This window comes from Giraffa tippelskirchi, chromosome 8 (genome assembly GCF_054371585.1).
Source record: "Giraffa tippelskirchi isolate mGirTip1 chromosome 8, T2T-mGirTip1v1.2.pri, whole genome shotgun sequence".
NCBI lineage: Eukaryota > Metazoa > Chordata > Mammalia > Artiodactyla > Giraffidae > Giraffa > Giraffa tippelskirchi.
Window position 1 is genome coordinate 133,197,191 of NC_137282.1, and position 20,041 is coordinate 133,217,231.

The 20,041-nt window shown below is 57.0% G+C and overlaps 1 protein-coding gene across 3 annotated transcripts in view; it reads left to right on the forward strand.

Moving 5' to 3' along the window:
• The first annotated feature begins 637 nt into the window (after positions 1-637).
• TTBK1 (tau tubulin kinase 1) overlaps positions 638-20,041 on the forward strand; it is a 41,764-nt gene continuing 22,360 nt past the window's right edge. The window contains exons 1-13 of one of the 3 annotated variants that reach the window (XM_081518808.1): positions 638-880; positions 3,827-3,988; positions 9,311-9,458; positions 9,705-9,778; positions 9,976-10,116; positions 11,063-11,167; positions 11,592-11,657; positions 12,076-12,168; positions 12,255-12,380; positions 13,694-13,848; positions 14,970-15,201; positions 15,436-15,614; positions 18,063-18,624. In XM_081518808.1, coding sequence (XP_081374934.1) covers positions 3,881-3,988; positions 9,311-9,458; positions 9,705-9,778; positions 9,976-10,116; positions 11,063-11,167; positions 11,592-11,657; positions 12,076-12,168; positions 12,255-12,380; positions 13,694-13,848; positions 14,970-15,201; positions 15,436-15,614; positions 18,063-18,624 — 1,989 coding nt within the window. In that variant the 5' untranslated portion in view covers positions 638-880; positions 3,827-3,880. Of the gene's footprint in view, positions 881-3,826; positions 3,989-9,080; positions 9,180-9,310; positions 9,461-9,704; positions 9,779-9,975; positions 10,117-11,062; positions 11,168-11,591; positions 11,658-12,075; positions 12,169-12,254; positions 12,381-13,693; positions 13,849-14,969; positions 15,202-15,435; positions 15,615-18,062; positions 18,625-20,041 lie in introns of those variants that run through there. The other 2 variants (XM_081518810.1, XR_014061851.1) reach the window with 2 other exon arrangements.

A 20,041-nucleotide genomic window follows, 5' to 3' on the forward strand; every position in this document is an offset into this window, starting at 1 on the left:
TGTTGAGTAATCCAATACGTCCAGAAGGGTATTAATAGCTTCTCTGGGCTCATATTGAGAAGAATGTTTTATGTCATGGTAAAGAGTGTGCATCCCATTTGGTGAGAGAAACAAAGAGAGTTTGTCAACAGATGGGAGAAAGGGCCAAAGAAAGAAAGGGCCAGGTTGAGCCAGGAGGTAGGGAGGTGAGAGTTATAGGTGAGGGATAGTGTTAGAAGAAAAGGGGAGGGGACTTATGAGAGGATGGGTACAGGTGAGGGGAAATGAATTTAGAGGAAAGTAATATGAATGTATGGAAGATGTTATGGGAGAATCAGTTGAGGCTGATGGGAACAGGTGAGGAGTGATGGGGACACGCTGGGATTGGAGAAGATAAAGGGTGATGGAGACAGGTGAGGTTTGTGGGGACAGGTAAAGAGTGACAGGGCATTGCTGGGGGATGGAGGTCAAGTGAATGGCAGAGGCCAGTAAGAAGAACCTCGGAGCCGGAGCAGTTCGATCCGAGAGCGAGTCGTAGAGTCGCAGGAGTGGAGAAAGGAGCAGAGTGGAATGTGATGTCAGAGCAAGGACGATGATGTAAGAGCCGGGGCGGTGAGGAGGTGATGTCAGGGCTGGTGCTGATGCTGGCGGCGCAGTGCATTGTGGGCAGCTCCCCGCTCTGCTGCTGCCGCCGCTGTCGCCCGAGAAGGATCGGGGCCGGGCCGGACCGGGCCGGGATGGTCCCGGTCGGGAGGCCGCCGCCACCGCCGCCCGAGGGAGCGGGCCACCCAGCGCCGCACTGAGCCGCCCCCGTCCCCGCTCCGCCCCGGCCCCGGGGGATGCGCCGCCCCGAGCCGCTGCCTCCGCCGCCGCAGCCGCAGCCGCAGCGGGCACAGAGCAGGTGAGGCGAGGAGAGGCGAGGCGAGGCGGGGCGGGGCGCGGCCGGCGGGCCGGGCGGGGGTCGGGGAGGGGGCTCCTTCTGGGGACCCATCGGGCCTCGGCCTGGCTCAGCTCCCAGTGCAGCCTTCTCCAGCTCCCCCTCTGTCTCCGTCTCCACCCGAGCTGGGACGCTGGCCTACACAGCCTGGGCCGCATCCCGAGGCCTGGAACGGCGCCCTGCCCCCCGCACTTACCCACCCTCTCCAGCCGGTCCTCCCGGGGTGCTGCTCCTCGCCGCGACAGTCCCAGTCCCTGTGGCTCCACTCTCCTGGCATCCCTGACAGTCCTCTCCGCTGTCTCCATAACCTCTCTCCCTTGTCCTCAGTCACTTCATTCCTCCCAGCAGCCTCCTTACCCACTTCCTCACCCCTCAACTGTGCCCAGGAGCCCCTCTCACAGTCCTGTCCCCTCCTCACCTGTCATGCTTATCCCTCACCTGTCTCTGTCCGAGGTACCCCCTCCTTTGATCCTGTCTCCCCTTGTCCCTTCCATTCCCCTCTGCCCCCTTCCACACCTCTCTTCACCTCTTCCCATTACTCCTCTCCAATCTCTCTCACTTCTCTTTACCTGGGCTCCCACATTCCTACACACACCTGGCTCATACCTTGCACAGGTGCACATCAACACCTATATGTGCATACGCCATGATGAGCTCCCAGCCACCTGGGTACAGCCCCCCACCACACACACACACATCATTGGTCCCATTCTCTCATACATGCACAGTCGCTGACAGATACTCATAAAACCTCCTCCACAAGCCCTCTCTCACAACACATCTATGCCTCTACACACCAAAGGGTCCTGAGGGGGCAATCATGGGGCAGCCAAGTTCTTTGTGTCGTGTCATCCCACCCTAGCCTGGGCTGAGTGCAGTCCTCTGAGGCAGAGAGTGGGGAGGCTGGCGGGCAGGGAGAGGCAGGGAACCCTCATTTATCCACTTGCCTCCACTCCACCTTTTCCCACCTCACCTATTCCTTCTTTGCTTGTCCACCTATAGAATGGGATCAGGACTCACGTCGTCCTCTTCAGTCTGTAGACTCCACCATCACAGGACTCGGAGGGCCTATCAGAGGTCACCCTGCTTAATTCCTTAAGGCTCCCTCCCTCCTGGTTCAATTGCTTCTTCAATCTTGTCCCCCACCTGTCTCCTCCACCTTTATTCCAGATTGCCCCATCCCTCCCCCTCCTGCCATTGCCCCCATTGCCCTCTGAATTCCTGATGCCCCATTTGCCACTTGGCAGAAGGAAGGCAGAAGCTTATTTGATAGCCTCACAGTCCTGATACTCTGAAGTTGCGTGGATTGGAGGAAACAGTCAGCTGAGTCATTTGGCAGAAAAAGAGTGGCAATGTTCCTCCCCCTGTAGATCCCTCATGGCACACCATGACCTGTTGAAGGTGGTTTCCCCGCCTTCACTATCCCACACTGCCTGGATGGTCAGACACAGGAGCCCTGGGCAACGAGTCCATCCCAAGTAAACTGAGGCTCATGGAGTTCCTGCCCCATCCATAGGTATCTTAAGCACTTTCCTCCTCTCCACCTCCCCCACCATACCCAGCCTGAGGAACTTCCTTCCATCTGTGACTGTCCAGGGTCACTGGGAGGGCAGAGCCGTGTGCTTATAAAAAGTGTAGAGGGAAAGAAGAGAGGAAAAGACCCATTCCTGTACTGGGTTTGCAGAGATCTCAAAAAGCCATCTCTTTTGGCCACTGCCTACACAGAGGCACCTCACCCACCAGCAGACACAAAAGCACATATAAGCACACATGGATACAGATGTACACAAAGACACATAGACACACATACACAGAAAGACACACAAAGACATAAACACACTCACACAGAAGGTGCACACACAGACACATGCATGCACACCAGTGACATTTCCTTGGGTAACACTGGCTGGCTTTCCCAGCCCTCACACTCCTCCTGACATCCAACTTCTACCTATCCAAAGGTGACAAGAGCTGTGTTCCTTCCTGAGCTGATACAGAAAAGCATGGGCAGAGACTCTCTCGTCCACTGTCCATCCAGACCCCCTGTTGCCCAGCATTCCTCCTGCCTTCTCTTAGACTGCTTCCACTTCCCCACTCTCCTCACTTCCCCCCAGTTTAGCTCCCTCTCTCCCTCTGAGTGACCACAGGGCTGCCTTACCTCTAAAATCCACATCTTGAGTCCATTGCCTGATGTCCACCCCATAGTTCACATCCTTGCTTCTCACCCCCCGTGGCCGTGGCAGTAGTTCGGGCTCAGCTCTGAGAATGGTGACAGACTCATCACTCAGCACCATCCTCAAGGGGCTGTTGGGTAGCACCTCATTTTCAGATGATCACCTCTCCCACGGTCGATTAGAGCACCCTGTCATTGCGGTGTGGGTCTTCCCTGGGTCACCCTTTGGTCAGCAAGTCTCCCCTTTCAATGATCCTCAGAAGCACAGTTTCCTGGGCATGGTGTGGCATGGAAAATATGTGGGTGTGGGGACCACAGATCGGATCCTCATGCTGGTCCTTCTTGGCTCTGGTCTCCCTGCCCAAGCACCCATTCCAGTCTTGTGTCCTCCTCAGTTAGCAAGTCTTCCCCACATTTGTTAGCATTTGTCTCTTTGGGAAACGCTTTCCCCACAGTCTATTCACACATCATTTTCCTCTCCTTTTTCCATCACATGCGTGTCACCATTGCTGGTTTTCACATCTCCAGTTTATAGTTTGCATCTCTTTTCCCCTGAACGGCATTTGTGGACTTCTACCTGGGTTTTTACACAATGCTTCCCCCAGTGACCCCTGGAGCATCTACCCAGTGTGCCAGGGAAGGATGCCAGCCAGGAGAACGAAAGTCGCCTCTTCCATATCTGCAAGTGGGTCCCGGGTCCTAGCCCGCCTCCCTCACAGTCCCTCCCCACTCCCCAGGTAGATGGCCCCCTCAGGGCAGGCCCTGCGGACACCCCTCCCTCCGGCTGGCGAATGCAGTGCCTAGCGGCCGCTCTTAAGGACGAAACCAACATGAGTGGGGGAGGGGAGCAGGCCGACATCCTGCCGGCCAACTACGTGGTCAAGGATCGCTGGAAGGTGGTGAGTGAGTGACCCGGCGAGGCAGAGGGAGGGGAGCGGGGAGGATGGAAGGGGAGGGCTTGGAGATCTGTTAAAACAGGTGCCTGCGGCGGTCCTACCCTAAGAGGGAGGTGCCCCTGAGCTCATTTGCACATGGCATGCAGGTCGTTCTTTTGCCTACACTTGTGGACCATCGCTTTCTCCTGGTGCCCCCATCTCCAACCCCGCCGTCTCTCACCCCTTTCCCCGCTAGGTCATGTTGGTTGGGCCCAGCCTGAAACAACTCTTGGTTGGATGTCGGAGCGGGAGCTGCAGAGCTCAGGGAGGGGAGGAGGGCGGGGGTGGGGGAGGGGGCTCTTTCTCTGTTGGACCTTGGAGAAGGGCAGTGAGTGAGCCCCTCCTCTTCCGCAGAGGACAGAAAAGCCTGGGTTCGGGGAAAGAGGCCCTGCAGGCGGCTCCCACCGCATCCGCACTCCATCTTCTCCATCCACCCTCCTCCCCTCACGGCTTCCTGCGGCAGGTGCAACATGCCGAGACTCCATCTCCCGGCGTGCCTTGCTCCTCCAGCCCAGGACTTCAGGCTGCTCGGCCTGCTGGGAATTGTAGTCCGAGCCTCCTCATGGCTTTGGGCCTCGGATGGGAGGGAGACGCGTGAGGGTGCGTGAGGCAAAGGCAGTGCAGAGTATGCTGAACGGAACCTACTGCAGAAATACTGATTTGTTGTTGTTGTTGTTGTTGGTAACGCGGGAATCTTAGTTCCCCAACGAGGGATCAAACCTTGCCCCCCGGCAGTGGAAACACAGTCCTAACCACTGGACAGAGGGTGGGGGCTCAACTCACTAGAGGTGCAGGGTTGAAAGGAGAGTGGGGCGGCCCGATTGCCCTGAATGTTACCATGGCAACAACCACCCCATGGGCTGATTTGCCAGTGGCCCAGGAAGAAGGGCAAAAGCCTCAACGCATTGTCAGAGATGTCCCTGGGACTGGGAGCAGGGGGTGAGAAGGGAGGTGGAGAAGCCAGAGAGCAAGGGAATGGGCTGTCTGTGTCCCAGAGGGGGCTTCCTGAGAGGGAAAGGGAGGGGACAGAAATCAAGAGAGGAGGATCCAGGGCAGGAATCAAAGGAATGAGGGTCTGGCAAATGAGGAGTGTTCCTCCAAGGCCCCACCCCACCAGGTCCTGCTCAGGGTAGTTTCTGGCAGACTGGGGGCAGGAGGACTTTTGCACTGAAGAGGTGAGAAAAAGAGGATGTTCACCAGCATGAGTTTGGGTTAGAACTTTCCTGTGCTTTCTGAGGGAGGGGGTGGGAGATGAGTGGGGAGAGAAGTGGCAGAGGTTGGATAGGGGGACAGGGAGCAAGCCCTTAGTCTTTGCCAGAGTGAACTCTGTTTCCCCTCACTCCCTCCCTGGGCCCTGGAGAAATAGAGAGCGTGGGGTGCCAGATGCACCCCCTCTCAGCCAGTCTCCGTGAGGGACAGGAGTGAGGCACAGCTCAGGAACCAAGAACAAACCACCCAGATGGTCTATGCCAGGAAAAAAGGAGGGTCCATGGCACTAGGTAGAGTATTTAAAAATGACAGCTTTCTTCTTGAGGGGTGCCTCTCAGAATCAGAATAAAAAACTATAATAACAATAAAAACTTAGCATTTATTTTGAGCACTTATTGTGGCCAGGCAACGTGTAAAGTCCCTTACATGTCTGACCTCAACAGCCTATGGGATAGATATCATTATTATTCCTATTTCACAGGTATGGAAACTGAGACACAAAGATGAGCTAACTTGCCAGATTCCCATGACTGGCTGGTGAAACCAGGTCTGTCTGATTGCTGGTGCAACAGTCACAGAGCTATGCCATTAATTTCCCAAAAATTAGCCTCTCCAAGAATCAAAATCACAGAGCCGAGGGAGAATTGTGACCTATTGTAGTCCCATTCTCATTTACAGAAGGAGAAAAGCAGAAATTCATCTTGGGTCACCCTGGACCAAGAAACCAGGTTTCCTTTTTCCTAAGTGAATGCTGGTCCTATTGTGTCCTATTGTATCGAGGTCCTTCAGCAGCGGAGGGGCTCCTGAAAAAATGTAGGAGGGAAGGAACAGGGTCTAGTTGTGAGAATGCTCCTGTTACTGGGCGTGGGCAAAGCTGTTCTGTGACTTTTGTGGGGCTTGGGCAGTCAGTTTTGCCTCCACTGGCCTCTTCCAACATAATAAAGTACCAAAAATTGCAACTGTGTGATTGCACTGCTATAATAAGGAATAAATTAATATTATATAATACAAATTTTATCTAAAAGTTCATTTATTCCCCTTCTGACTTTAAAAGAAATTAGAACATTTTCATGGCCTTCTAAAAGTATATTAGGGAACTAGCCTCTGTGCCCAGTGTACTCTCCTGCCCCCAGAGGTTCTGTAATGGGTGGGTAGGAGTGCAGCAGCAGCAGCTAAGTCGCTTCAGTCGTGTCCAACTCTGTGTGACCCCATAGACGGCAGCCCACCAGGCTCCGCCGTCCCTGGGATTCTCCAGGCAAGAACACTGGAGTGGGTTGCCATATCCTTCTCCAGTGCATGAAAGTGAAAAGTGAAAGTGAAGTCGCTCAGTCATGTCCGACTCTTAGCGACCCCATGGACTGTAGCCTACCAGGCTCCTCCATCCATGGGGTTTTCCAGGCAAGAATACTGGAGTGGGGTGCCATTGCCTTCTCTGGGTAGGAGTGAGTAGGGAACTAAGAGAGGAGAAAAACTATTTGGAAGTGGAGGTGGTAGAGAAATACCCTTTGGTGTCCTGGGAAATTCGGGAGTAGATGTCAGAAATGTCTTGGGTGCCCCGAGCCCTCCTTACCACCTCTAACAAGGATTTTGGAACCTGGCAAATCTGGGCTTGAATCTCAGCACTCATACTGTTAATGCCAATATGGTCAACAGTTCCTACAAAATTGCAGTTAAGAGCGTGGGTTCTGCATTAGATTGCATGTGCTAAGTCACTTCAGTCATGTCTGACTCTTAGCAATCCTATGGACCATGGCCTGCCAGGCTCCTCTGTTCATGGGATTCTCCAGGCAAGAATACTGGAGTGGGTTGTCATGTCCTCCTCCACGGGACCTTCCCAACCCAGGGATCAAACCCGGGTCTCTTGCATTGGCAAGCGAGTTCTTTACCATTGCTTGGATTTAAATGAAACCTGGCTTTGCTACTTACTAGCAGTGCGAACTGGGGCAAGGTACTTAACTCTCTGTGCCTTAGTTTTCCTTTTGTGCAAAATGACAACTCCTGTGAGTTGTCAGGAGCCTCTGGGGATGAGCTGAGATGAAATCTGTGAGTCTGGAGCAGAGAGAACCCAAGGGTGGTTGTACCCTCTCCCTCGCCCTTTCCTCCATATGCCACAAAGAAAACCATAAAGGAATCTAGAAGATACTAGAATCTCCCCTGAGCTTAACATTCCCCAGAAGAAGACCTGCCATGGGTTCCCTTGAGCCTGCCTCTGTCTTCTCCTGTTCAAAATTCTTCTAGAAGCCTGACCTTACCTTTTATCTCAAGCAGAGAGTACCCTGGTGTCTCCCTGTTCTTCCTCCATCCTCTTTCTTGGGCACAAGAACCCAACCAGCTTTCCACTTGTCTTCTCAACCTTCCCTGTATCCTCCTCTCTCTTTCTAGAGTGTTTACCACTGTGACCTGCTGGGAACTCCCAGTCCTCAGCTCTGCCCTGCCCCCTTTCCTCTGCCGTTCCCATGTTTTAACCACCATTAAACATTTATTGGGCATGTGAGTGCTGAGTAAATGCTACAAAGAGGGTTCGAAGATGCGGGAGGCTCAGAGTCAGGAGTTTACAGACTGGATGACCAGAGCAGTCTCCATCCAATCGTGAGTAAGCCTAGCTGCGGCTGGTGTGTTACAAGCCAGTTACAAGCCAACAGGACAGGAGTAAGGGCTCAGGAAGAGAGCAAGCTATCCATGATGGATGGGCTTCCTTGGGAGGAGAGAACGGAACTGTACAGCTTTCTTTCTTTTTTTTCCCTAGTGAGGCATTTTATTTGCCTGGATGTGTTACAATCCTAGAAAAAGAATCTCAGGATTTTCCCTCCTGTGTTTTTTTGTCTTGCTTCCTCACATTTCATGATGCCAGCTGGGGTTATCAGTACAATGAAACCACACTGACGGAGCGGGAATAGGTTATTCTGCCATTTTTCTAGACCTTTGAGTTGCTCCTCAAATCTGTGACTGATCCCCCTACACTTGTTTAGCCTACCCATGACATTCACAACAATTTTGCCAGCTCTGTGAGCACTGATGATTTCAAGCTCACCACAGTTAGGAACTGGATGATGACTCTAGAGCATAGCCTGATATGAACCTAGCATTTGCCTCTCTTTTTGTCATTGTTGATGCTCTTGAGAGCATCGGCCAGAACCTTCATGCACATCATTTTGGTGGCATGGAAAGATGGCAGAAACATGTGTGCATCTTTCTTAAACTAAATAAGTCCCCACTTAGAACTCGGTACCTTCTCCCCTGTCCCCTCATCATTGCCAGCAGCACCCTCACTCTCCAAAGCCCTGGGCCCCTGACTTGAAATGACTTTTAATCCTGCCCCTTAACTCAGCTTTGCTCATCTCCCCTGGCCAATTCTTCTTTGCTCACAGTTCTCCCCTCTGTCTTTTCTCACTCCCCGCCTGGGGATACTGGAAGAGGGGGGCCCTGAGGGTCAGAGATCCACTGCAGTGTTCCCTGAGAACAGACAGATTTTCTCCAAACTTCCATCCCCACCGTGTTCCCCGGGAGAGGAGACTCACTCTGGTTTTAGGCATCTGACCTGGGGCCTCAGGAGTGACGTGGGCAGAGAACACCCTTTGCTGAGTCCCCACTCCCAGACACTCTCCTCGAGATGCTCTCTGCCCCTGGTGTCTTTCAGGAGACTGCCAACCCCAGAAAGGGCTGGCCTCCTTGGGGGACCCACCTGAAACTGCGAGGTTCTGGAAATTAGTTTTGCTTCTGGGTGGAGGCTGCTCAGTGTAGGTGGGGGATGGGAGGAGCGTGGTATTTATGACCTTTAAATGGCTCACAACAGCCCATTATCTCTTCAGAATCCTGCATGGGTTTGTCTTCCTGTCTCTGTGGAATCTCAGGTCTCATAACTTTCCCCCCTGCCCACGTGACATGTGGTCCTGTGTGTGGTGGGGGGGTGGCGCTGAGCTGTCTGTCTCTAGCACTAGGAGAGGAGGTGGGAGCACTGGTGGGTGGGGGATTCTCTCTTCCAAGGACACTGAAGGACGTGAGCCAGCGGTGGGTTGGGTGGAGAGCTACTCAGCCTGATCCTCGTGCCCCCTCTTCCCCTCTCCCCTGTCTCTGTAGCTCAAAAAGATCGGGGGCGGGGGCTTTGGTGAGATCTACGAGGCCATGGACCTGCTGACCAGGGAGAATGTGGCCCTCAAGGTGGAGTCGGCCCAGCAACCCAAGCAGGTCCTCAAGATGGAGGTGGCTGTGCTCAAAAAGCTGCAAGGTGTGGGTCCAGGGCAGGAGGGGCGGGGAGGGGTGATGGAGTCCGGGGCTGATAGGTGACGGGCCAGGGGCCATGGGACCCGAGTCCAAGAACCACGATGGGCTTAAGGTGCAGGGGGAGGTGGGAGAAGTAGCCAGGGCCCAGGGCTGGGGGACCAGGAATCAAGAGCACCCCAGGAGCCCACCTTAGGGCTGGAAATAGGGAAGAAGGAGTGGGAATTGGGAGACCCCTGTCTGTGCCCCTCAGGGAAAGACCACGTGTGCAGGTTCATTGGCTGTGGCCGGAACGAGAAGTTCAACTACGTGGTGATGCAGCTCCAGGTGAGCCCCCACGGCCCATCCTCCCTTCTCTCTCCCCCAAGAGATCTGGCGGGTACACCTGGGGTAGGATGGAGATGGTGGACTCTGGAGGAGCGGGGAGTAGGCACGAGCCTTGCAGGAGGGCAAGGCTGGGAAGAGTGTCATGGTGGTGGTGGGCTGCTGGGTGGCAGCTGAGCAGGGCCCCACCCTCACCGCAGGGCCGGAACCTGGCTGACCTGCGCCGCAGTCAGCCGCGGGGCACCTTCACGCTGAGTACCACACTGCGGCTGGGCAAGCAGATCCTGGAGTCCATCGAGGCCATCCACTCCGTGGGCTTCCTGCACCGCGACATCAAGCCGGTGAGGCTGGTCCCCTCCTCTACAGCTCACCCCACCTTCTCTCCTTCCCTGGGTCCCCTGTTTCTTCTCCAGAGCAGTGGTTGGGGCCGGGACAGCTTCTTCTGCTTGTCCCCTCCTCCTGCTCTCCATCCCCAGCACCATTTCCTCCTCTTCCCTGCCTCCCAGGAGCACCTCTGCCCACCCTTGGCCATGCCCGTGGCCTCCTCTCTCTTCTCTCCTCTTCCCTTTTCTCACCCCTAACCTAAATAGTCCTTGAACCTGGAAAGGTGAAGGGGTTGGGGAAAGATGGAGGGATTGAGGAAGAGGACCTAGGGGCTGGGGTTTGGTAAGAGATTCTAAGTAGCTAATTTTGTGACATCTTGGATCTTGGTGCTGCGAAAAAACCTCTGATTTAAAGTGGAGGGACTTGCCTGGTGGTCCAGCGGCTAAGACTCTGCACTCCCAATTCAGGGGGCCCAGGTTCGATCCCTAGGCAGGGAACTAGATTCCACGTGCTGCCACTAAGGCCCAAATAAATAAATAACAAATTTAAAAAAGAATTGAAAACAGGACCAGAAAGGTTGGTTGAATGGCCCAAAGTCACACAGCAAGAACAATGCTGGCCGCCTGATGCCTCAGAGCAGGACGGCTACACTAGGCCCCATGGTCCTGCCGGGAGTCCCACGGGCTCCGAGCCAGGCGGGCCTCCTCTGGGTCGCCTCTTGCTGTGTGATCTGGGAGAAGCCCCCAGTTTGCCTTCAGTTTCCTCCTCTCTAAAATGAGGATAACCACACCTGCCCCTCAGACGAGGGTCCGTGACCTGCTGTACATGGTGGTGTTTTACTCTCATGTGAGTATGGGGGAGGGGGCGGCGGGGCCCTCACCAGAGCTGTTTTTGGTGTCTCCTGAGGTGGGCCAGGTGGGCTTGGAGCTCTCAGGTGGCCTCACAGCTGCTGTCTTCCCCCAGTCAAACTTTGCCATGGGCAGGCTGCCCTCCACCTACCGAAAGTGCTACATGTTGGATTTTGGGCTGGCCCGGCAGTACACCAACACCACGGGGGACGTCCGGCCTGTGAGTACCGCTGCTCACCGGAATCCTGGCGTCCTCACCTCACCCCCTGATCTGGGGACCCTTTACCAGCCTTTCCTGAAGCTGCCTGGCCTCAGTGTCACTCAGTGCTGAATCCACATGCGGCCCGTTCCCTCTCCCCCTGGGCCTGAGTGCAGGCCACTTCCACGCCCTGTGGTCTGTCTGCCCACTCTGGTCAAGGATGGACGAGCAGGGGCATCAAGCAGGGGTAGGAGGCAGGTTTAAGACTGGGCTTGTGTGTCAGGTTGCTCTTGACCCACGTGATCTGGAGCAGGGGTGGGGTTGGGGGCAGAGGGGGAGGCCGTCAGGGCTAGAGTAGGCTGAGGAGGCTTGGTAAGCAGGGTTGAGATGTGGCCACGGTCAGGGGCAGCGGCTGACATTCCTGGTGGTGTCCTCCCCTCTGCAGCCTCGGAATGTGGCCGGGTTTCGGGGGACTGTTCGCTATGCCTCGGTCAATGCCCACAAGAACCGGGTGAGTGGCAGGGCTGGGACTCAGGGAGGTAAGACAGTACAGGTACAGGTCAGGGGTGGGGTGTGCAGCTGTTGGCGGGGTGGAGAGGAGCCCGAGGCAGGGGCTGGAAGCTGCCCCTCCAGAGACCCTGGAGGAGGGCTCCCCTGGTGTCTCCCCTTGATGTCACCTTCTTCCTTCCTTGGGGGATCCCTTCCTCTCTGTCCCCACCACGCATCTCTGGAGGATGAGAAAACTCACACAGAACTTTTGACTGAGGGATCCTGTGTGTTGGTGGGTCAGGAGTGGAGTCATGGCTTCAGGGAGACCCGAGCTCTGCCCACAGGCACCCTGACTGAGGTCCCTCAGTGAAGGTCAGCCCCCACTCCCAGGGAAGGACCTGAGAGCCGTGGGTGACCCCCCTCCGCACCCCCACCCCCAGGAGATGGGCCGCCACGATGACCTGTGGTCCCTTTTCTACATGCTGGTGGAGTTTGCAGTGGGTCAGCTGCCTTGGAGGAAGATCAAGGACAAGGTGAGGCCAGTACAGCTGGGCCTGGGAGGTGGCAAGGGCATGGAGGGCAGCCGGGGCTCCATCTCCCGGTGCCCTCTTGCCTCCAGGAGCAGGTAGGGATGATCAAAGAGAAGTATGAGCACCGGATGCTGCTGAAGCACATGCCCTCCGAGTTCCACCTCTTCCTGGACCACATCGCCAGCCTCGACTACTTCACGAAGCCTGATTACCAGGTGGGAGCCTGCCACCCGCTCCTGCACCCCCTTCTCTATGGGTGACCATCTCCAGCACCATCTATCCTGCTGAGGCCCCACGCCCCTGCCGGCTTGGTCCTGAGCACTTCCCTTGCTCGTCCAACTGCACGAAAGAAACTGTTCTCTGCTCTTGTAAACAGCAGTCACAGCTCCGATTTATCAAGAGCTCACCCTGCTCTCAGCGCTTTTCCTGGCTTAATTCATTTAAGCTTTAAAACAAGCCTTTGGTAACATTGCGTGTTCTTCATGTTATTATTCCAGCACTTAATCATTAATGAAACCAAGTGCTTTCAAGGACTTTACATCAAAACTCTGTAAGAGACCAAGTGGGATGATTGTCCCCATTTCACAGATGAGGAAACTGAGGCCTGGTAGCCTGGTGAGGAGTAGGGGCAGGGCTCAGGCACACTTGCCTCCAAGTCCAGTGCTCTTTGCAAGGTGCCCTCACCACGTTCCTATGGGACCTGCTGACCTTGATCAAAGAATGGGGGAAACAGTGTTCTGCCAGGATCCGCTGTGTGTCAGGCATGGCCACACCCCTCAGGAGCACGGAGAGTGTCAGGCCCACAGTGGGCCCACAGTAAAGGGGGTCCCGCTAGCAGAGAGAACCGTCTGGAGAGAAAGCTAAGTCAGAGCAGGAATGTCTGGGGGACTGCCACCTCCAAAACCCAGAGATCCGGTTGTTGGCAGAGATCCCTTACTCGGGTAGTTGGGAGACCATGCCCCTTAGTCCTAACTGAGCCTCATGGGGTCCCCCAGACCACACAGCTTCCAGCACACCCTGTGCTGGGCCCTGCGGCTGGCTGCTAGAAATGTAGAGGCGGCAGATAGGCCTGTGAACAGTTCAAACTGAAGCTGTGTGGGCGAGGGAATCAGGGAAGGCTTCAGATGGGAGAGAATGGTGGGCCGGGCACTGCAGGCAGACGAGCATTCTGTGCAGAGGTATGACCCCAGATGGTGGGTTTGGGAAACTACTGCTGCTGCTGTGTCTGCTGAGCTGGTGGCGATGGCAGAGGAGGCTGGGGGCAGGAATGAGGGGGACACATCTCCAAGGGCTCGTGTCCAGCCAGGGGGAGCTAAAGTCCAGACAATAATTTGCATGCTGATTTGCATATTGTGTGCATGTTTTCATTTAAAATCAATGTGCCCTTCTCCTTCCAATGCCCCCTCTTGGCCCCTCCCTGTCCTGGAAGGCCCCTGTCTTCCCCTCTGCGACCCCAGCACCTGCCCCCTCCTCCTGGCTAGCCCCCGGGGTCACCTCTCTGTCCTCCCGCCACCCCCGCCCCCTGCAGTTGATCATGTCAGTGTTTGAGAACAGCATGAAGGAGCGGGGCATTGCCGAGAACGAGGCCTTTGACTGGGAGAAGGCAGGCAATGATGCCCTCCTGTCCACAAGCACCTCCACCCCGCCCCAGCAGAACACTCGGCAGACAGCAGCCATGTTTGGGTGAGTCTCGGGAGGGGCGATGGCCCTGTGGGGGGCAAACGACCCCTGCTCCTAGGTGTCACCTGGGAAGCCAGCCCTCTCCTCCTCTTCCTACCCAGACACACACCTGGCTGTCTCTCCTGTTCTCGGTGCTCAGAAGCAGGGCTCTTGAATCCCAGGAAGTCCTATCACATCTCCACCTTCAATCTGGGGATGCCATGGGCGTCCTTATTTGGAATTCTTAACATTCCTGGGGAACAGGAATCCTTGAGTGAGGTTCCCCAGGGCCCACAGTTTGGTGATCACACACAGCCAGGTCTTGAGCCCCAGCTCTGGGCCCTGTAGGGCTCAGAGAAGAAATTTAACAGCCTCTGACCCCAAAATGCTCTCAGTTGAGTTGAGGATGTTTGTAATCGATGAGTCGGCGAACTCAGATCCAAGTGAAAAGCACAAAGACTGAGTGGCCCAGGGAGGGGCCCGAGTGAGAAGGTTTCCCCCTGCCCACCGTCCCAGGAGTGAGCCAGGGGACCTGCTGGGGAGACTTGGCAGGACTTGCCAGCACACGTGGTGCCAACTCTGTGACGACGTTGCTTGAGGAATTCCAAAGTGATTCTTTTTTAGACCCATTTCCTAGTCTCAAGGGCTTTCCAGGTGGTACTAGTGGTACCGCAGGTTTTATCCCTGGGTAGGGAAGATTCCCTGGAGAAGGAAATGGCAACCCACTCCAGTATTCTTGCCTGGAGAATCCCATGGACAGAGGAGCCTGGCGGGCTACAGTCCATGGGGTCGTATGGAGTCAGACATGACTGATGCGACTTAGCAGGTACATACGCCTTGCCTCGAGGAATCAGGCCAGCAAACTGCAATATGGAGCTGGCAGGGCCGTGAAGCAGTGAACCTCCTAAATAAAGAGAGCCAGGTGGTGCTGTAGCCTACCTCCAAGCCTCTGCCCACCGGAGCCACCTGACGGTGGTATGGTCCCAGAGGGTCTACGAACCAGAGATGGAGATGGGCCTATGGACACCCCCAACCTGCCAGACCTCTCCTGTGCCCCCGCCCACGGGTGGTGGGTGGTCTCCAGGGCTATAGGAGAGGGCAGCCCCCCACCAGCCTTGCCCACGGCCTCCTCCTGGCCTCCACAGGGTGGTCAACGTGACGCCAGTGCCCGGTGACCTGCTCCGGGAGAACACCGAGGACGTGTTGCAGGGCGAGCACCTGAGTGACCAGGAGAATGCACCCCCGATCCTGCCTGGACGGCCCCCCGAGGGGCTGGGTCCCAGCCCCCACCTTGTCCCCCACCCTGGGGGTCCTGAGGCTGAAGTCTGGGAGGAGACGGATGTCAACCGGAACAAACTCCGGATCAACATTGGAAAAGTAACTGCAGCCAGGGAGGGCGACGTGGGTGTTCTTCTCCCCCTCCCATTGCTCCCCACCCGCGGGCCCCTCTTCCCAGCCACCTGCCTGCTCACCCACCTCCTTGGCCTGGCGCCCTCCCAGGATCACTGGCACCCAGTGTTCGGACCTCCCGCTCCCTCCTTCGCCCGGAGAAAACCAGGGCCCCACAGCCGCCCCGTCAGCCCCAGCTCATGGGACTCCCCTCTCCTGCAGACCCCCGCTGTGGTGGAGGAGGAGCAGAGCCGCGGTGTGGGGGTCCCCAGCTCCCCGGTGCGGGCTCCCCCGGACTCGCCCACAACCCCAGTCCGTTCTCTGCGCTACCGGAGGGTCAACAGCCCCGAGTCCGAGAGGCTGTCCACAGCGGACGGGCGGGTGGACCTTCATGACAGGAGGTGGGTCTGGAGCCAGGGGGACGGTCCAGGGCCCCGTCCCCACCCCTGCCCCAGTCAGCTTCTCACAGCTGGTCTGGAGGAAGGGCAGCTTCCAGGCAGAGGTGGGGGACCCTAGAAGGGTTACAAGGTTTACGCTTGGGCCTGGGGACTCGGTTAGAGTCAGTGACCAGCCCTGGAGAGGGGGTGGTGGTGTAGAGGGCCCAGCTCAGGCCAGGAAGGGGCATGGGGTGTGGCGCAGGCATAGGAGGAGGTGAAGGCTAAGATGGTAGGTGGGCCGGATCCTCATCTGGTGGGTGGGACCACCTCCGGTGGGAAAGATGACCCCACCTCCCTTGGTTTGGGGCGGGGCTTTACAGCGAGGTCGGGGCCTTCTCTGCACCAGGAAAGGAGTCACTGCCTGAGGCCCAGTCCCGGAGTAGGGGGTCCTGTCCACACCCTTGTCTCCTTCTGCCCCACCTCAGCCACCATCCCCCCTCTGGATTCTGCCCCAAACTGCGCTCTACCTCCGGGACAGGCACAGTGCCCCTCTGGGGTGCTCAAGACAGGGCAGCCCTGTGCCAATCCCTCTGGTGACCCCAGGACAGAGGGACGCAGGCCCTGTCCTGAGGGAGCCATCAGCCCTCACACACACACTCATATCCACACACACTCACCACACTCACACTCTCACAGGTTGAATCCCCAGGACAGAAGACCACATTTTCCTCCCGGTCCCCCAGAGGGTTCAGGAAACAGGGAGGAGTGAGGAAGGGCAGTTTGGAAGGGAGATGAGTGGAGGAGGGAGGTGGAAAATGCCCTGAGTAAAGACAGTCCTGGAGAGCACCTTGGTCTGGCCCAGAGTGAACCCTTGTTTTAGGAGAGGAGAGGGTCAAGGGGAGATTTTCTGGAAGGGAAGGTCAGGATCTCAAGCAGGGCAGAGGGTTTGGGGGGCTCTGGGGCACATGGGAGCAGGAGAGTGTATGAAGCAGATGGGATCGGGGTGTGCCCACTCCCTGCTCTCTTCAATCCCCGCCCCCTCATCTTCAGCCTCTCCTCCTCTGGCCCCCTCTCTCCTTCATGTCCATCAAAACAAGCCATGCTCTTGGGGAAAGCAAGTGATGCCAGCCACTTAAATGGGAGTGTGAATGTAAGAGCCGGGTGACCTCCCTTTGTTATTTTTTAAGTTTATGAACAAATCCATAAAAATGCTGTGCAGATTAGTGTTGGCGGGGCCCACATAGGCCAGAGTGGGAGGATGCTGAGAAAGGCCGACAGGAGGCTTTGATCTGCACCCCTCCCCTCACAGGTTCGATACTGAGGGGAGGATGGCAGTTAGCCCCCTGCCCACAGCCTGAGTGTGAGTGAGCTCTCCGTGCTTCTCAGCAGGGCACCCCGGAGTGTGTGGGAGGACAGTTCTTCCTTGTGTAGCATTCCTGAGGAATAGCCTCAACTTGGGGCTGGTAAACCCCAGTTGAGAGCCTCAGCAAGTCATGTGAGATTCACAGCACAGGTTAAGATAACAATGAAAGAGATGTCCCCAGGTAGAATTAGTGTCCCAGAGGCAAAAGCCAGAGGGGACCCAGCCCCTGCCTGGCAGAACTCATCGCCTCCTGGGGTGGCAGACTCATAAACACACACGTGCTGTGACGTGAGGAGACACAGGCAGCCCTGGGAGGGCCAACTAGCCCCCCCAGGGCAAACTAGCACCCCCAGGGCAAACTAGCCCCCAGTCAATGCAGGAGGGAACAGCTCCCTACAGGAGGTGACACCGAGCTGGGGTGGACAGCACAGGGTGGAAGGGCAGGTCGTGTGGGGGGAGCGGCATTTATAAAGGCACAGAGGTGTGAAAAATTCAGGAAAAAGCAGGTGATTTTGAGATGAGTCTGGCTAGGGTAAATGGGAAACAGGGCCTCTGTCTGGCTGCCAGGGGCCTTGAATGCCAGACTAAGGCATGTGGACTTTGTCCTGGGCTGGCGGGGGGCGGGGGGGGCGGTCACTGGAGTTTATTGGAGGTGGTGAAACCAGCCAGGTAGGCCTGAAGGGTGATGGTAGAAGAGGCCAGAAAATCATCAGCACACTCGAGGGCCAGATGGGTGTGTTTGTCTTGGGCACATCGGGTACAAGCCTGGGTGGGGTGGAAGGCCTGACTGGGCAAGCATCAAGTTATCTTTAGGAAGATCCAAATTTCTGGGAATGGTCTGGAGGACAGTGTTCCTTGAGCCCAAGAATTTTACTTACTGCGTGTTTAGATTCCTGGAACACAGTAAGCATTCAAAAATGTGTGTTGAATGAACACATGAGACCTTTGCAAGGACTGAGGTTGCAAGGTGGAAACCTAGGAGGTGGCTGAGCCTGGCCCGGGGTGGGAGAAGGGCAGAGTCAGGAGGTCCCAGGCATAGGGCTCCACCTTGGGGTCCTTGGGGATCCAGAGAGGCCAGGCACTGAGCCCCACATGGGGTGGCTTTGCAGGTCACGGATGGATCTGCCTGGCTCACCGTCGCGCCAAGCCTGCTCCTCGCAGCCGGCCCAGATGCTGTCAGTGGACACAGGCCACGCCGACCGGCAGGCCAGCGGCCGCATGGATGTGTCAGCCTCCGTCGAGCAGGAGGCCCTGAGCAACGCCTTCCGCTCCGTGCCACTGGCCGAGGAGGAGGACTTCGACAGCAAGGAGTGGGTCATCATCGACAAGGAGACGGAGCTGAAGGACTTCCCCCCGGGGGCTGAGCCTAGCACGTCAGGCACCACGGACGAGGAGCCCGAGGAGCTGCGGCCGCTGCCTGAGGAGGCTGAGGAGCGGCGGCGGCCAGGGCCAGAGCCTGCCGTCCGGCCCCGGGGTCGCGGCATGCACACACTGGCCGAGGAGGACCTGCGGCTGACGCCTGCCCAGCCCCCGCCACCCCTGCTGAGCCAGGCCGAAGGCCGGTCAGAGACATCACAGCCCCCCACACCTGGCAGCCCTTCCCACTCGCCCCTGCACTCCGGACCCCGCCCCCGACGGAGAGAGTCGGATCCCACGGGCCCGCAGAGACAGGTAAGGCTGGGCTTGCACCCCATTCCCCATCCCCGACACCCACAGTCCTGGCGTGCAGCCGAGAGTGCTCCCGTGTGCTCCCTGGGGGCTGCCGGCTAGCACCCAACGGTTGCAGCCGTGATGAAGGGAAACAGGTTTAAGGGTCTGCAAGCATGCTTGTGGGGGGCAGACAAGGCTTCCCAGAGGAAGCACCCTCCCATTTCTGAGTTGAATCTCGCCTTCGCGGCAACTTCAGCCAGGTGACAAAACAGGAGAAAGACCTCCCAGAGCATGGGGACAGGGTGTGCAAAGGCCCGGAGGTGGCAATCAGAAACACTGCTTGGCTTGTTGCAGCAGACGAGGCTGCAAGCTGGGTCCCAGGGCCCCGTCCGGGAGGGCTTTGGCCTTGGGGCTGGATTCTGAAGGCTTGATGAGCCACTTAGGACAGAGGAGCCTGGTGGGCTGCAGTTCATGGGGTCGCACAGTTGGACACAACGGAAGCAACTTAGCACGGCATGGCGTGGCAGGCTTTTAAGCAGGGGTGCGACATGATGACATTGATATTTTTGAAGGATCCCTCTGGCTGCTGTGTGGAAAATGGATTGAAGGGGCACAAACCTATCAGTAGGAATGCCACGTGGCAGGCGCCAGCAGGAGAGTGCCCTGGTGGCATGGAGCAGGGTGGGGACTCTGGATACGGGGCAGGGTGGATGGAGCCTGGGGGTGTTGGGGAGAGGACTGAGGGAGTCGTCGCTGACACCCGGCGTTCTGGGTGGGCAGCGGTGCTGTCACTGAGTGGTTTTAAAGGGCGCATCAACTCAGATTTGGACGCAATGACCTCATGGTACCTGGGGGATGTCCACTGTGGAGGCACTGGGGTTCAGGAGAGAGATCTCAGTGAGAGATATGGATTTGGGGATCTCATAGTCCACAGGAGTGGGTGGTGTCACTCAAGAGGACTATGTGGAGTGGGGAGAGCCCAGGGTGAAGGCAGAGCTGGGAAACATTCACGCCTTGAAAACGAGTGAGACGAAGGGGCGAGAGCCTGCAACAGGCTCCCGGGAGAGGAGCCTGGGGAGAGGGCGCCCGGGAGTCGAGAAGGAGCTTGCTGAAGAGGGGTGAGGGCAGTGGGGGGTGTCCTGTGGTCAGGGCAGGGTGAGCTCTGAGAGTCAGGATGTCGGACAGTGATGGGGAGGAAAGGAGCCAGGGCAGGGAAGACCCTAAACTGGGCACAGGGGCCGGCATGTTGGGAGCCCTGGGAGGACCCGGTCAGGTTGCTGTGGCGCCTTCTCGTGTGGGAGGGCTGACGGGTGAGACAGGATGGGCAGAGAGGAGCCTGGTGGTGGTTGCATCATAAATGCTGGGGTGAGGGGCCGCAGCCCGTCTCATGGTATTCTGGGGTTTTTTTGGCAAATATGGGGTGTCCAAACAGGCAGAA